Source organism: Brachyhypopomus gauderio, unplaced genomic scaffold, assembly GCF_052324685.1.
Source record: "Brachyhypopomus gauderio isolate BG-103 unplaced genomic scaffold, BGAUD_0.2 sc45, whole genome shotgun sequence".
Classification (NCBI taxonomy): domain Eukaryota; kingdom Metazoa; phylum Chordata; class Actinopteri; order Gymnotiformes; family Hypopomidae; genus Brachyhypopomus; species Brachyhypopomus gauderio.
This window is the reverse complement of record NW_027506871.1, coordinates 195,023-212,241: the sequence shown is the minus strand read 5'-3', so window position 1 is coordinate 212,241 and position 17,219 is coordinate 195,023. Positions and strand designations below refer to the sequence as shown.

General features: G+C 43.1%; 1 protein-coding gene across 1 annotated transcript; it reads right to left on the bottom strand.

Moving 5' to 3' along the window:
- Positions 1-373: 373 nt before the first annotated feature.
- On the bottom strand, positions 374-16,157 carry LOC143486705 (protein turtle-like). The gene is made up of 7 exons (XM_076986066.1): positions 16,048-16,157; positions 13,057-13,353; positions 9,856-10,176; positions 7,190-7,510; positions 4,411-4,731; positions 2,402-2,722; positions 374-741 (listed from the first exon to the last, which is right to left on the bottom strand). The coding sequence occupies exons 1-7, from the start codon at positions 16,094-16,096 to the stop codon at positions 374-376; spliced, it is 1,998 nt and encodes a 665-aa protein (XP_076842181.1). The 5' UTR covers positions 16,097-16,157.
- Between the last annotated feature and the right edge of the window lie 1,062 nt (positions 16,158-17,219).

The following is a 17,219-nucleotide window of genomic DNA, read 5'->3' as shown; positions in this document are numbered from 1 at the left end:
CATGGGGACCCCAGTCATGTCTGAGACACTGGGACTGTACTTGTCTGACTGGTCAGTGTAGAGGGGGACAGGTGTGGGGACATGTCCTTATATGACAGGGTGTGGGGACATGTCCTTATATGACAGGTGTGGGGACATGTCCTTATATGACAGGGTGTGCATGACTGGCTGTAGATCAATACTACTCTACATTATCAGGCTTCATTTGATACTTCTGCTATTTTGGCTTAATATAGTGATCCATGTGTGATTCTGATATGCAACTTGTAGTTAATCAAACCAAAATATATCAATATTTCCCCTGAGCTGACCAAACTGCTGTTAAACGGCATTGTGAGATTCACATAGTAAGGGTTTTGTCTGCCACTCCCTCTCAGAACCACAGTGCTGAAAGGTTTAGTTGAGCTTGAACTCTTTTACCTTTAATGGAGAGGCGGATGCTGATGGACTGGTTGTTGTTGTTGACTGTACACCTGTATGTTCCCTGGTCTTCCTCAGTCAGGTTAAAGAGGAGTAGAGAGAGATTTGCTGGATGGTTCTGGTGAGACATGTGGACTCTGTCTCTGTGGTGTCTGGTCCCGTTGGACACCTCTGTCCATGCAGGCTCAGTACTGGAGATCAGATGCTCCCATTTGACACTGGCAGGTTTGGTGTGGGGGTCAGTGCAGGAACAGGGCAGGAAAACAGACTCTCCGGGGTATTTGATCAAATCTGCCATTGGACTCTCTGACAGTGTGCAGCCTGTCAAACATACATTATCTGTTTACTGGAGATTGAATTACACAATTGTGCAGACATCTTAGGTACTTTTAGAATTGTTTTTTTTTTAGCATGGCATTTTATTTGTAATCTGAATTACAAATACTTGAGTCTTTTCACACACGTCAGTGTCTCTGATAGGTTAACTGGACTGCCACTCAAACTGTACAGCCAATAGCAGCTGTCCGCTGATGGACTGTTAGACAATGGCTATCATAAATCATCCATGACAATAGATCAGCTGTAATCTCTCACTGTACACCTACAAGGTGTAGTAGCTGTAGTCTCTCACTGTACACCTACAAGGTGTAGTAGCTGTAGTCTCTCACTGTACACCTACAAGGTGTAGTTGATGTAGTCTCTCACTCTACACCTACAAGGTGTAGTAGCTGTAGTCTCTCACTCTACACCTACAAGGTGTAGTAGCTGTAGTCTCTCACTGTACACCTACAAGGTGTAGTAGCTGTAGTCTCTCACTCTACACCTACAAGGTGTAGTAGCTGTAGTCTCTCAATGTACACCTACAAGATGTAGTAGCTGTTGTCTCTCACTGTACCACTACAAGGTGTAGTAGCTGTAGTCTCTCACTCTACACCTACAAGGTGTAGTAGCTGTAGTCTCTCACTCTACACCTACCAGGTGTAGTAGCTGTAGTCTCTCACTCTACACCTACAAGGTGTAGTAGCTACATCTGTTGGATTTTCATAATGCACAGGACCCTCCCTTTTTACATTTAGCCAGTGTTAAGCTTTATGTAAATAGATGATGTTCTAAGTCATATGACCTAATATTAAGTCTTTCATTTGAAGTCATTTACATTAATCTGATAATCATATTCATATCAGCTGTTAGCAGGTGAAGTAGGTGTTGTACCCCTCTGAGCTCATAAAGAACTTGGAATACTTGAAGAGAGACATTTCAGTGTACCAGACACACATGTACATGTATGACCAGATTAACACATCCCATCCTGCCTAGATCTGAATCTTCTTCTAGATCTTCTTCTATAACAGGAGCTCCACCAGGAACAAGTCACAGTCAAATGGTCTACCCTAACAACCACCTTGACCTGGGTGTAGCTGACTCTTGTTCTGTTAAAGGAACACTCGGTGGTGTTAAACGAAAACCTTCTGAACCAGTGTGTACTGGTTTCAGTGCTGTGGTGCTCATGGGGACCCCAGTCATGTCTGAGACACTGGGACTGTACTTGTCTGACTGGTCAGTGTAGAGGGGGACAGGTGTGGGGACATGTCCTTATATGACAGGTGTGGGGACATGTCCTTATATGACAGGGTGTGGGGACATGTCCTTATATGACAGGGTGTGGGGACATGTCCTTATATGACAGGTGTGGGGACATGTCCTTATATGACAGGGTGTGCATGACTGGCTGTAGATCAATACTACTCTACATTATCAGGCTTCATTTGATACTTCTGCTATTTTGGCTTAATATAGTGATCCATGTGTGATTCTGATATGCAACTTGTAGTTAATCAAACCAAAATATATCAATATTTCCCCTGAGCTGACCAAACTGCTGTTAAACGGCATTGTGAGATTCACATAGTAAGGGTTTTGTCTGCCACTCCCTCTCAGAACCACAGTGCTGAAAGGTTTAGTTGAGCTTGAACTCTTTTACCTTTAATGGAGAGGCGGATGCTGATGGACTGGTTGTTGTTGTTGACTGTACACCTGTATGTTCCCTGGTCTTCCTCAGTCAGGTTAAAGAGGAGTAGAGAGAGATTTGCTGGATGGTTCTGGTGAGACATGTGGACTCTGTCTCTGTGGTGTCTGGTCCCGTTGGACACCTCTGTCCATGCAGACTCAGTACTGGAGATCAGATGCTCCCATTTGACACTGGCAGGTTTGGTGTGGGGGTCAGTGCAGGAACAGGGCAGGAAAACAGACTCTCCGGGGTATTTGATCAAATCTGCCATTGGACTCTCTGACAGTGTGCAGCCTGTCAAACATGCATTATCTGTTTACTGGAGATTGAATTACACATTTGTGCAGACATCCTAGGTACCTTTAGAATTGTTATTTTTTTTTAGCATGGCATTTTATTTGTAATCTGAATTACAAATACTTGAGTCTTTTCACACACGTCAGTGTCTCTGATAGGTTAACTGGACTGCCACTCAAACTGTACAGCCAATAGCAGCTGTCCGCTGATGGACTGTTAGACAATGGCTATCATAAATCATCCATGACAATAGATCAGCTGTAATCTCTCACTGTACACCTACAAGGTGTAGTAGCTGTAGTCTCTCACTGTACACCTACAAGGTGTAGTAGCTGTAGTCTCTCACTGTACAACTACAAGGTGTAGTTGATGTAGTCTCTCACTCTACACCTACAAGGTGTAGTAGCTGTAGTCTCTCACTCTACACCTACAAGGTGTAGTAGCTGTAGTCTCTCACTGTACACCTACAAGGTGTAGTAGCTGTAGTCTCTCACTCTACACCTACAAGGTGTAGTAGCTGTAGTCTCTCAATGTACACCTACAAGATGTAGTAGCTGTTGTCTCTCACTGTACCACTACAAGGTGTAGTAGCTGTAGTCTCTCACTCTACACCTACAAGGTGTAGTAGCTGTAGTCTCTCACTCTACACCTACAAGGTGTAGTAGCTGTAGTCTCTCTCTCTACACCTACAAGGTGTAGTAGCTACATCTGTTGGATTTTCATAATGCACAGGACCCTCCCTTTTTACATTTAGCCAGTGTTAAGCTTTATGTAAATAGATGATGTTCTAAGTCATATGACCTAATATTAAGTCTTTCATTTGAAGTCATTTACATTAATCTGATAATCATATTCATATCAGCTGTTAGCAGGTGAAGTAGGTGTTGTACCCCTCTGAGCTCATAAAGAACTTGGAATACTTGAAGAGAGACATTTCAGTGTACCAGACACACATGTACATGTATGACCAGATTAACACATCCCATCCTGCCTAGATCTGAATCTTCTTCTAGATCTTCTTCTATAACAGGAGCTCCACCAGGAACAAGCTACAGTCAAATGCTCTACCATAACAACCACCTTGAGCCGGATGTAGCTGACTCTTGTTCTGTTAAAGGAACACTCGGTGGTGTTAAACGAAAACCTTCTGAACCAGTGTGTACTGGTTTCAGTGCTGTGGTGCTCATGGGGACCCCAGTCATGTCTGAGACACTGGGACTGTACTTGTCTGACTGGTCAGTGTAGAGGGGGACAGGTGTGGGGACATGTCCTTATATGACAGGTGTGGGGACATGTCCTTATATGACAGATGTGGGGACATGTCCTTATATGACAGGTGTGGGGACATGTCCTTATATGACAGGGTGTGGGGACATGTCCTTATATGACAGGTGTGGGGACATGTCCTTATATGACAGGGTGTGCATGACTGGCTGTAGATCAATACTACTCTACATTATCAGGCTTCATTTGATACTTCTGCTATTTTGGCTTAATATAGTGATCCATGTGTGATTCTGATATGCAACTTGTAGTTAATCAAACCAAAATATATCAATATTTCCCCTGAGCTGACCAAACTGCTGTTAAACGGCATTGTGAGATTCACATAGTAAGGGTTTTGTCTGCCACTCCCTCTCAGAACCACAGTGCTGAAAGGTTTAGTTGAGCTTGAACTCTTTTACCTTTAATGGAGAGGCGGATGCTGATGGACTGGTTGTTGTTGTTGACTGTACACCTGTATGTTCCCTGGTCTTCCTCAGTCAGGTTAAAGAGGAGTAGAGAGAGATTTGCTGGATGGTTCTGGTGAGACATATGGACTCTGTCTCTGTGGTGTCTGGTCCCGTTGGACACCTCTGTCCATGCAGACTCAGTACTGGAGATCAGATGCTCCCATTTGACACTGGCAGGTTTGGTGTGGGGGTCAGTGCAGGAACAGGGCAGGAAAACAGACTCTCCGGGGTATTTGATCAAATCTGCCATTGGACTCTCTGACAGTGTGCAGCCTGCCAAACATGCATTATCTGTTTACTGAAGATTGAATTACACATTTGTGCAGACATCTTAGGTACCTTTAGAATTGTTTTTTTTTTTAGCATGGCATTTTATTTGTAATCTGAATTACAAATACTTGAGTCTTTTCACACACGTCAGTGTCTCTGATAGGTTAACTGGACTGCCACTCAAACTGTACAGCCAATAGCAGCTGTCCGCTGATGGACTGTTAGACAATGGCTATCATAAATCATCCATGACAATAGATCAGCTGTAATCTCTCACTGTAAACCTACAAGGTGTAGTAGCTGTAATCTCTCACTGTACACCTACAAGGTGTAGTAGCTGTAGTCTCTCACTCTACACCTACAAGGTGTAGTAGCTGTAGTCTCTCACTGTACACCTACAAGGTGTAGTAGCTGTAGTCTCTCACTGTACACCTACAAGGTGTAGTAGCTGTAATCTCTCACTGTACACCTACAAGGTGTAGTATCTGTAGTCTCTCACTGTACACCTACAAGGTGTAGTAGCTGTAGTCTCTCACTCTACACCTACAAGGTGTAGTAGCTGTAGTCTCTCACTGTACACCTACAAGGTGTAGTAGCTGTAGTCTCTCACTGTACACCTACAAGGTGTAGTAGCTGTAGTCTCTCACTCTACACCTACAAGGTGTAGTAGCTGTAGTCTCTCAATGTACACCTACAAGGTGTAGTAGCTGTAGTCTCTCACTCTACACCTACAAGGTGTAGTAGCTGTAGTCTCTCACTCTACACCTACAAGGTGTAGTAGCTGTAGTCTCTCACTCTACACCTACAAGGTGTAGTATCTGTAGTCTCTCACTGTACACCTACAAGGTGTAGTAGCTGTAGTCTCTCACTCTACACCTACAAGGTGTAGTAGCTGTAGTCTCTCACTGTACACCTACAAGGTGTAGTAGCTGTAGTCTCTCACTCTACACCTACAAGGTGTAGTAGCTGTAGTCTCTCAATGTACACCTACAAGGTGTAGTAGCTGTAGTCTCTCACTCTACACCTACAAGGTGTAGTAGCTGTAGTCTCTCACTCTACACCTACAAGGTGTAGTAGCTGTAGTCTCTCACTCTACACCTACAAGGTGTAGTATCTGTAGTCTCTCACTGTACACCTACAAGGTGTAGTAGCTGTAGTCTCTCACTCTACACCTACAAGGTGTAGTAGCTGTAGTCTCTCACTGTACACCTACAAGGTGTAGTAGCTGTAGTCTCTCACTGTACACCTACAAGGTGTAGTTGATGTAGTCTCTCACTCTACACCTACAAGGTGTAGTAGCTGTAGTCTCTCAATGTACACCTACAAGGTGTAGTAGCTGTAGTCTCTCACTCTACACCTACAAGGTGTAGTAGCTGTAGTCTCTCACTCTACACCTACAAGGTGTAGTAGCTGTAGTCTCTCACTCTACACCTACAAGGTGTAGTAGCTACATCTGTTGGATTTTCATAATGCACAGGACCCTCCCCTTTTTACATTTAGCCAGTGTTAAGCTTTATGTAAATAGATGATGTTCTAAGTCATATGACCTAATATTAAGTCTTTCATTTGAAGTCATTTACATTAATCTGATAATCATATTCATATCAGCTGTTAGCAGGTGAAGTAGGTGTTGTACCCCTCTGAGCTCATAAAGAACTTGGAATACTTGAAGAGAGACATTTCAGTGTACCAGACACACATGTACATGTATGACCAGATTAACACATCCCATCCTGCCTAGATCTGAATCTTCTTCTAGATCTTCTTCTATAACAGGAGCTCCACCAGGAACAAGCTACAGTCAAATGCTCTACCATAACAACCACCTTGAGCCGGATGTAGCTGACTCTTGTTCTGTTAAAGGAACACTCGGTGGTGTTAAATGAAAACCTTCTGAACCAGTGTGTACTGGTTTCAGTGCTGTGGTGCTCATGGGGACCCCAGTCATGTCTGAGACACTGGGACTGTACTTGTCTGACTGGTCAGTGTAGAGGGGGACAGGTGTGGGGACATGTCCTTATATGACAGGATGTGGGGACATGTCCTTATATGACAGGGTGTGGGGACATGTCCTTATATGACAGGGTGTGGGGACATGTCCTTATATGACAGGGTGTGGGGACATGTCCTTATATGACAGGTGTGGGGACATGTCCTTATATGACAGGTGTGGGGACATGTCCTTATATGACAGGGTGTGCATGACTGGCTGTAGATCAATACTACTCTACATTATCAGGCTTCATTTGATACTTCTGCTATTTTGGCTTAATATAGTGATCCATGTGTGATTCTGATATGCAACTTGTAGTTAATCAAACCAAAATATATCAATATTTCCCCTGAGCTGACCAAACTGCTGTTAAGTTGCACTGTGAGATCCACATGGTGAGGTTTTTGTCTGCCACTCCCTCTCAGAACCACAGTGCTGAAAGTTTTAGTTGAGCTTGAACTCTTTTACCTTTAATGGAGAGGCGGATGCTGATGGACTGCTTGTTGTTGTTGACTGTACACTTGTATGTTCCCTGGTCTTCCTCAGTCAGGTTAGAGAGGAGTAGAGAGAGATTTGCTGGATGGTTCTGGTGAGACATGTGGACTCTGTCTCTGTGGTGTCTGGTCCCGTTGGACACCTCTGTCCATACAGACTCAGTACTGGAGATCAGATGCTCCCATTTGACACTGGCAGGTTTGGTGTGGTGGTCAGTGCAGAAACAGGGCAGGAGAACAGACTCTCCGGGGTATTTGATCAGTTCTGCCCCTGGACTCTCTGACAGTGTGCAGCCTGCCAAACATACATTATCTGTTTACTGGAGATTGAATTTATTTATGAAATACATGAATTTGCAGACATCTTAGGCACCTTTAGATTTATTTTTTTGGCATGGCATTTTTGTAATCTGAATTATAAATTTGATGGGTTGACTGGACTGTCACTCAAAATATCCAGCCAATAGCAGATGTCCACTGATGGACTGTTAGAGGATGGCTAACACAAAATCATCCATGACAACATATCAGCTGTAGTCTCTCACTGTACACCTACAAGGTGTAGTAGCTGTAGTCTCTCGCTGTACACCTACAAGGTGTAGTAGCTGTAGTCTCACTGTACACCTACAATGTGTAGTAGCTTTAGTCTCTCACTGTACACCTACAAGGTGTAGTAGCTACATCTGTTGGATTTACATAATGCACAGGACCCTCCCTTTTTACATTTAGCCAGTGTTAAGCTTTATGTAAATAGATGATGTTCGAAGTCACATGACCACAAAGATGTCATGTCTTTCATTTGAAGCAATTTACATTAACCTGATAATCAGCTGTTGGCAAGTGAAGTAGGTGTTGTACCCCTCTGAGCTCACGAAGTTGGGATACTTGAAGAGAGACCATACACAGTGTACCATACACACGTGTACATGTATGTATGACCAGATAAACACATCCCATCCTGCCTAGATCTGAATCTTCTTCTAGATCTTCTTCTATAACAGGAGCTCCATCAGGAACAAGTCACAGTCAAATGTTCTACCCTAACAACCACCTTGACCTGGGTGTAGCTGACTCTGTCTCTAGTGTGAGGTCTTGTTCTGGGTGTAGTTGGTCTCTAGTGTGAGGTCTTGTTCTGGGTGTAGTTGGTCTCTAGTGTGTGGTCTTGTGCTGGGTGTAGTTGGTCTCTAGTGTGAGGTCTTGTGCTGGGTGTAGTTGGTCTCTAGTGTGAGGTCTTGTGCTGGGTGAAGTTGGTCTCTAGTGTGAGGTCTTGTGCTGGGTGAAGTTGGTCTCTAGTGTGAGGTCTTGTGCTGGGTGTAGTTGGTCTCTAGTGTGAGGTCTTGTGCTGGGTGTAGTCTTGTGCTGGGTGAAGTTGGTCTCTAGTGTGAGGTCTTGTGCTGGGTGTAGTTGGTCTTTAGTGTAGTTGGTCTCTAGTGTGAGGTCTTGTGCTGGGTGAAGTTGGTCTCTAGTGTGAGGTCTTGTGCCGGGTGTAGTTGGTCTCTAGTGTGAGGTCCTGTGCTGGGTGTAGTTGGTCTCTTTTGTGAGGTCTTGTGCTGGGTGAAGTTGGTCTCTAGTGTGAGGTCTTGTGCTGGGTGAAGTTGGTCTCTAGTGTGAGGTCTTGTGCTGGGTGTAGTTGGTCTCTAGTGTGAGGTCTTGTGCTGGGTGTAGTTGGTCTCTAGTGTGAGGTCTTGTGCTGGGTGTAGTTGGTCTCTAGTGTGAGGTCTTGTGCTGGGTGTAGTTGGTCTCTAGTGTGAGGTCTTCATAAGGGGCATTTGTTCCATTATAAAACATAATGAAGCTTGATTCTAATATCACATTTGATTATCAATGTTCACACAGCACTGTTTCCTCACTGGCCCACACAAACACACACTGACACACACAAACACACACTGACACACATGAAGCCTCTTTAGATGTTTTTAACTAGAAGCAGGATTAAGGAGAACTTGATTCCCTGTGAGGAACTGTCTCCAGTTCTCCAACTTCATGGTTTCTCCATGTTGCCTGTCTGTCATTATCCACATGTACTGGTCTCCGTTTACCCTTTTGCTTCCTGGTTTTGATCTTAGACTGGTTTTAATCTTAATCTGGTTTTGATCTCAGACTGGTTTTTAAATGTTTTGTTATGCTCCCTGGTTTTGTTCTTGTTCTGGTTTTGACCCTAGCCTGATTTAAATTACATAAAATGCTTCAGTTTTGCTTTACGGAAATGTCACAGACTCAAGATATTATTTCTTTGCTTATCCTCTCACTGTAAATTGTATAATATTGGCAGGGTAGGCCACTTCCACACACCCCACCTCCAGTACACTCCCTCCATCATAATCCCCCAGTTATTAGGTCATTATCACTTGTATCACTCCCTCCATCACAATCCCCCAGTTATTAGGTCATTATCACTTGTTTCACATCACTGTGTCACCCACAGGTCCATCCACACAGTGCTGTGTGTTGCATCTGCCCTTCACCGAGTGTTATGTGACTTTCAGAGACTTTACATGTTTGATCTGTGCTGTGTCTATAATGGACTTTGAGATTAAAATGGATTCAGCACCACAACCTGTGTCAGCTGCTTCTGTCACCCTGTTACATATATATTTGTGCAGCTGTAACAAAATATGTCAAAAATCATCAGTGTACCTTTAACTGTGAGAGTGAAGTTCCTGTGTTGATTGTGATTAATCCAGCATGAATATAATCCACTATCCTCTTCAGTCAGGTCCGAGATCAGTAGAGATAGATTTTCTGGAGATTCCTCATTAAACATCTGAACTCTGCCACTGTAGTGGGGACTGAGTTGAGTAGAGTGGAGATCTTTATGGTGTGGTGATCTCCACTCCACTCTCAACTCTCCACTCCACGTGTGGTCCTTCAGATGAGTGCAGGAACAGGACAGGAACACAGACTCTCCTGGAGATCTACTGACCTCAACATGCTGCTTATTCTCTGACAGACTACAGCCTGGAGAGAGAGAGAGAGAGAGAGAGAGAGATAGAGAGAGAGAGAGAGAGAGAGAGAGTGAGTGATAGAGAGGGAGGAAGATGGGGATAGAGAGAATGAGAGAGGGAGGGAGAAAGAATTTCTTTAAATGTCTCTCCTGAATTTCCAGCAATGCTTCATGCATTTACAAAAACATTGTATGTTGACAGATATTAGTCATGTTGTTCATATTTTGAACCTTAAGTATTTAACATTAATTTTTAAGACTGTAGGAAATGCTTAAAGTTGTAATGATACAATGACACAATTAAATCCTGTAATGATTAAATTACATTTGATTAATCTATAATTCAATAGTGTTTTTTATTTTTAACATTGCTTGGATACTGAGGTGTATTTTTTCTTTAACAATGCTGTGATGATGAATGATGAAATCTCTGCTGACAGTTGTCAATAATATGTTTATTACAAAAAGATCATCAGATCAAGCACCCGGGTCTTTCTTGAGAGAGGTCTCGGGCCAGTATGAATCTTCCTCTCTCAAACGCTGCATTTTAAACCTCTTAGTCCAGCTCAACTCACCATAAGAAGAAGAGGAATTAATTTTAAACACTTAACCTAATCACTGCGTAAAGTACTACATAGGCTTAGACACTACACTACTATTGAGACGTCCACCTGCTTCCCAGTCCTGTGTTGTCTGCTTTAGCCCCACCTTGTTTTCCCCGTTTCCATAGATTCCCTTTTGTCTTTCACACACGTTATCTTTACTACACCTGTGTCTTGTTTATTCCTGGTGTTTCTGTGTATTTATTCCCCATCGTGTCTAGTGTTCCCCGTCAGTCATTGTTCCCAGTTACACTCATTCTGAAGTTGTGTTTAGTTGTTTCTGTGTTCCACTCTTGCGATTTCCTCGTTTACTTTCCCTCTGTCTCATTCCAGTTAGTCTACGTGTGAGTTTTGCAGTTGTCAGTGTTTCCCTTAGTTTTATTCCTCACGCTCTCTCTCCCTCTCTCCTTCTCCCGGTGTGATCCCGTGTGTTATATTCTGGTTTGCCTTTTCCCCTTATGCCGCGTAGTTTGTTCCTTAATTTTCCATGTTATTAGTTCTGCCTGTTTTCTCGTGTAATCTTGTACTCCCCGTACTGTGATTTGCTGGTTGATTTGTTTAGTTGCTCTACGTTAGTCCTTTATATTCTTCTCGATTCCTGTTATGTTTAATGCCCTAGGTTTTGCATTTATCTCGTTCGTCTGTTCCCCACTAGCTTTATATCAGTTGTATTTAATACCTGTCGTTACCTGTTGTTATTACGTACAAAGTGGTTTCATTGTTCCCTTTTGCCTGGTTCTCTCCCTGTTCTTTATAGCTATAGAGTTTGTTTAACTATTAAATGATTCAAATCTTGCTTTTGCATCACACCTGCCTTATTCAAATGTTATAACTATTTTGTTTTAAACTGTACACTCTAAACCGAGGCGTACTAATAGCTTCTGATCTCAGTTTTAGCAGTTACATGAAATCAGTAACTAAGTCAACATTTTATCATGTTAAGAACATCAATAAGATCAGAGATTTCTTGTTGAAACCATATCTTGAGAAACTCATCCATGTTTTTGTCTCTAGCAGGTTGATTACTGTAACAACCTCCTAACAGGACTCCCAAAAAAGACAAACAGCTACAACAGCTACAGCTGATTGTCACGTTGAGGACCCCGGCCCCGCCCTTTTGGGCATGTGTTTACGTTGTCTACATCTATTCGTCTGTGTCTGTGGCTCTCCGTGGGTGTGGTTGTGTCTTGTGATAATCCGTCTCACCTGTGGCTCGTCTCGTAATCACGTGGGGCTAATGTGCGCTCGTGCAGTGTCCTGTGCTCGTCGTTGTCTGAGTCTACACGTTACCGTGTGTGTTAAGTGTTTCTACGTTCACTTTGTGCGCTATTTCGTGTGACGTTAATAAAGGTGACGTCTGCTGCAACCGAGGACTCGTGTCTCGTCCTTCGCCCTGCCCGCACATCACACTGATTCAAACTGTAGGAGCAAACGAAGTGATCACATCACCCTCATTCCTAAGATCTTACACTGGCTACGTGTACAATTCAGGAGAGACTTCAAGGTGTTATTACTGATGTATAAATCACTTAATGGTGTAGGACCAGTGTATCTAGTTTATCTATTTATGTATTATATTTTATTGGCAGTTGTCACGGTAGGCCAGTCTCGGAGCACAGAGGAGACGCCAACCCCCAGACACACCTACACAAGGACACGCCCCCGCTCACAGTCCCCACCCACTGACACAACGAGCTAAGGACACGTCCCCACTCACAATCCCCACCTACTGACACACCTACACAAGGACACACCCCCGTTCACATTCCCCACCTACTGACACACCTACACAAGGACACGCCCCCACTCACAGTCTCCAACCCCTGACACACCTACACAAGGACACGCCCCCACTCACAGTCCTCACCCATGGACACACCTACACAAGGACACACCCCCATTCACAGTCTCCACCCACTGACACACCTCCCTATCATCTACCTCTCCTGTTTCTCATGTATCAGTCTATAAATGTCTACAAGTCCCTCCGTTCAGTGGTGTGAATCCTCCAGTCTGTCCTGAGAGAGCCAGTCTGCTGCACCCTGAACGTGTCTCCTTCTCTCCTCCAGCAGCCCAGTCTAGTGTCTGTTTAGCATTTAGTATGAAAGGTGCTGTAGAAATAAACTTGCCTTTACTTGCCTACATTGTCATTTTGTGTTTTTGTGCAGTTTGTTGTTTTAAAGAAAAACCTTTCCAGCATGTGTCCTTAGACTCTTGACCACTAACATAAACCATCTGAACACTTCTAAACTGCCTCTACACACTGCTGGAACTGGGATGTGAGTGACTCACCTCTAACGTTTAGCTTGACATATTTAGACTCTCCACACCAGAACTGTTCAGAGTCTTCTTCACTGAGGTTTGAGATGAGCAGAGAGAAGTTACTGGAGGGTGTTTGATCAAATATGGAGACTCTGCCCCTGTAGCGTCCTGCCTCATTAGACACCACAGTGCGACCTGTAGACTGAAATGAAGATCCAACGGTCCATTTGATGATGTAATGGTTGTCTGGACAACGGCAGGACAGCAGTACAGACTCTCCTGGAGAACGACTGACAATTAATTCTTGAGGATCCATCCAGGTGCAACCTGCAGAAGACACAGTGCAATAAAACCATCATCACCTTCTACCTGCAGTGTACCACACATTCAGTGATCTCTAATGCACTGTTCTGGAGGAGGAACTGATGTTGGAACAGACTGAACCAGACAAGACAAGAACATAGAGCAGAATGAAGAACATGGAGTCTGGTCTGATAGGAACACAGTCTGGTCTGTTAGAGACACAGTCTGGTCTGTTAGGAACACCATCTGGTCTGTTAGAGACACAGTTCATGTATCAAAAATGATCAGGAAGTAACAAACTGGCAGAAAGTGCGTAAAGGACGGGGGTGTGTGGAGATCAGACGTCATTCATGATGTGAAGACAAACAGACACCACAACAACATCCAGTAAGAACAGTGTGTCCCAGTGAAGAACTTTGTGAAGGTTTGTAATGAACAAGGAGAGCTGAGAAGATCCACTGTGTGGAGGAGGATGACCAGGATGAATCTTCAGATGATCATGAGATCAGTTTAACACATGAGACAAGAAGAGAAATGAACACACTGTAACGACGGTGGTAGGGACGCACACACCGTGTTAGAGAGAGCGAGAGAGAGGTGGAACCAAGTGCCACAAAAAATAACAGAACTAAAAGGAGCGCCTGAATAATCGCGGACTGCTCAACGCGTAAAAAGAAATAAGGCAAAAACAAGGACGTCAGGGGAAGGAGCTGACTAATAGCAAAATGGCTACTCAAACAAAAAACCCTTCCCATACAAACAGCAACAGGATAGGAAGATAAACAGGTGAGGAAAACTTGAGGGAGGTCAGTAAGCGACGCAGGAGAGGACTCGAAAAAAGACAGAGAAGATAGACAGAGGAGATAGGTGACGAGACATCAACAGAGGCAAACGCTGCAACAGAGAAAGAAACAAGAGGCTGAGATCGTAACGGCATAACCACAACAAATCAGCAATGATCCGTCTCCACGGGCTTCCTTAAGAAGCCATGGCAACAGGTGAGACGGATCATTGCTGATTGCGTTGCTGGAGTCTAGAACTGGCTCGGGTGCCCCTAGTGGACGTAGATGGCACGGCATCCGAGCCAGCCCTGACACACACACAGAACAGAGACACCACAACACACATTCACATAGTGGACACACACACAGAACAGAGACACTACAACACACGTTCACATAGTGGACACACACACACACACACACACCAGAGACACCACAACACACGTTCACATAGTGGTGTAAATACTTGTACAGATGTTCATCAGAGTATCACAAAGATTAACACATCAACATAACAACCTTCCTGTTGCAGGAAATAATGTAGAGAGAACAGTGTCAGGAGAACCTGCACACACTAAATACCCCACACACAACACAGGGTTGTGGGTGTGGCCATAAACCACACCCACTCTGTACCTGGAGCACTGGCTCCGCCTCCTTGATATTCCTCATATCAAATCTCTTGTGTTATCTAATGTTTCTATAAACATTCTCTTAAAGTCTTTTGTAAGATGAGAAGAACCTCATAGACTCGACTAGAAACATGTTCAAATACATAAATACATACATACATACATACATACATACATACATACACACACATACACACACATACACATACATACATACATACACATACATACATACATACATACACATACAGTACATACATACATACATACACATACATACATACATACACATACATACATACATACATACACACAAACACTACTAACTAAACCCAGAGGACAGGTAATTATCAAACACTACTAACTAAACCCAGAGGACAGGTCATTATCAAACACTAGTAACTAAACCCAGAGAACAGGTAATTATCAAACACTAGTAACTAAACCCAGAGGACAGGTCATTATCAAACACTAGTAACTAAACCCAGAGGACAGGTCATTATCAAACACTAGTAACTAAACCCAGAGGACAGGTCAATATCAAACACTAGTAACTAAACCCAGAGGACAGGTCAATATCAAACACTAGTAACTAAACCCAGAGGACAGGTCAATATCAAACACTAGTAACTAAACCCAGAGGACAGGTCAATATCAAACACTAGTAACTAAACCCAGAGGACAGGTCAATATCAAACACTAGTAACTAAACCCAGAGGACAGGTCAATATCAAACACTAGTAACTAAACCCAGAGGACAGGTCAATATCAAACACTAGTAACTAAACCCAGAGGACAGGTCAATATCAAACACTAGTAACTAAACCCAGAGGACAGGTCAATATCAAACACTAGTAACTAAACCCAGAGGACAGGTCAATATCAAACACTAGTAACTAAACCTAGAGGACAGGTCAATATCAAACACTAGTAACTAAACCCAGAGGACAGGTCAATATCAAACACTAGTAACTAAACCCAGAGGACAGGTCTATATCAAACACTAGTAGCTAAACCCAGAGGACAGGTCAATATCAAACACTAGTAACTAAACCCAGAGGACAGGTCAATATCAAACACTAGTATATAAACCCAGAGGACAGGTCAATATCAAACACTAGTATATAAACCCAGAGGACAGGTCAATATCAAACACTAGTAACTAAACCCAGAGGACAGGTCAATATCAAACACTAGTAACTAAACCCAGGTGCTGGGGTTGTCTCCATGTCCTCTATCGTACACACAGCAGTGCTACACACACACAGCATGAAGACACACACAGATACACATGTAGAACTCACCTGCAGTCACCTGTAGTCCACAGTAGAGGAGAAACACACACACCAGCATCTTTAATCAAGAGACTCAAACAGGTGTGGAGCTCTGGAAACACACTGCTTCCTAGTTCTCTCTCTCTCTCTCTCTCTCTCTCTCTTTCTCTCTCTCTCTTTCTCTCTCTCTCATGTTTAGCCCACTTTTATAATGTGACGTGTAACTGACATATTTAGTTTTGCACAACACCACATCCCTCTGTAGTGTGAAACATGACAAGTTTTTTTTTTACCCTAGAGAATTCTCCAATAGCCATCAGAAAACTACTACCCCCCCCTCTCTCTCTCTCTATCTATCTCTCTCTCTCTCTCTCTCTCTCTCTTGGTCTGTCTGTCTCTCGCATGTCTAGCAGTTCCACTTTGATAGTGTAAGATGTGTAACTGGCATTTTTAATCCTTCATAACTCCACATCTTTCTACATTTGTAATCCTTCATAACACTTCAAGAACACATTTTTTAAAATTCATCAGTGATACTAAATGTAAAAAGCACTTCAGAGTGCAGAAAGAATAATTTACATTTGTTTACTGTTTATACGGTCAAATAAGTTAATAATGTTTGATTATACAATGTAAATTGTTCAAAGACATGAATGTTAAAAAAAGAGTCACATTTAATATCAAGACTGTAGAGGTAAATTCAGCTCCTTATACACTGACCTTACTGAGTAGCAACACTGTTGAACACAGATCACACATCTCTTCTACACAGTCAAGTAAGATCCATAGAGATCTGTCTAATTTCACATTTAACTCTGCATTACACGCAGTCTTATTTTGAGCATTTACACTATATTTTGATATATGTATTTTGATATATATTATTTATTATTTTATTGATGTTCATGTCACAATGTCAGACCTTGTGCCCTACAGTAAAGACGTGTTTATGTTAATATCAGTGACCGTATATATAATGGATGGTACGTTTCCGTTGACTCCCATTGTGAACTTTTGAAGCCACCAAGATGGCCGCACTGACGCTGCCATCTTGGATGCGCTTGCGCAGTAGATGAAAATTGGAGCCAGAGCATGCGCATTAGAACTGGTAGGCAGGACAGTATCTCCACCAGAGCATGTGCATTAGAACCGGTAGGCAGGACAGTATCTCCACCAGAGCATGTGCATTAGAACCGGTAGGC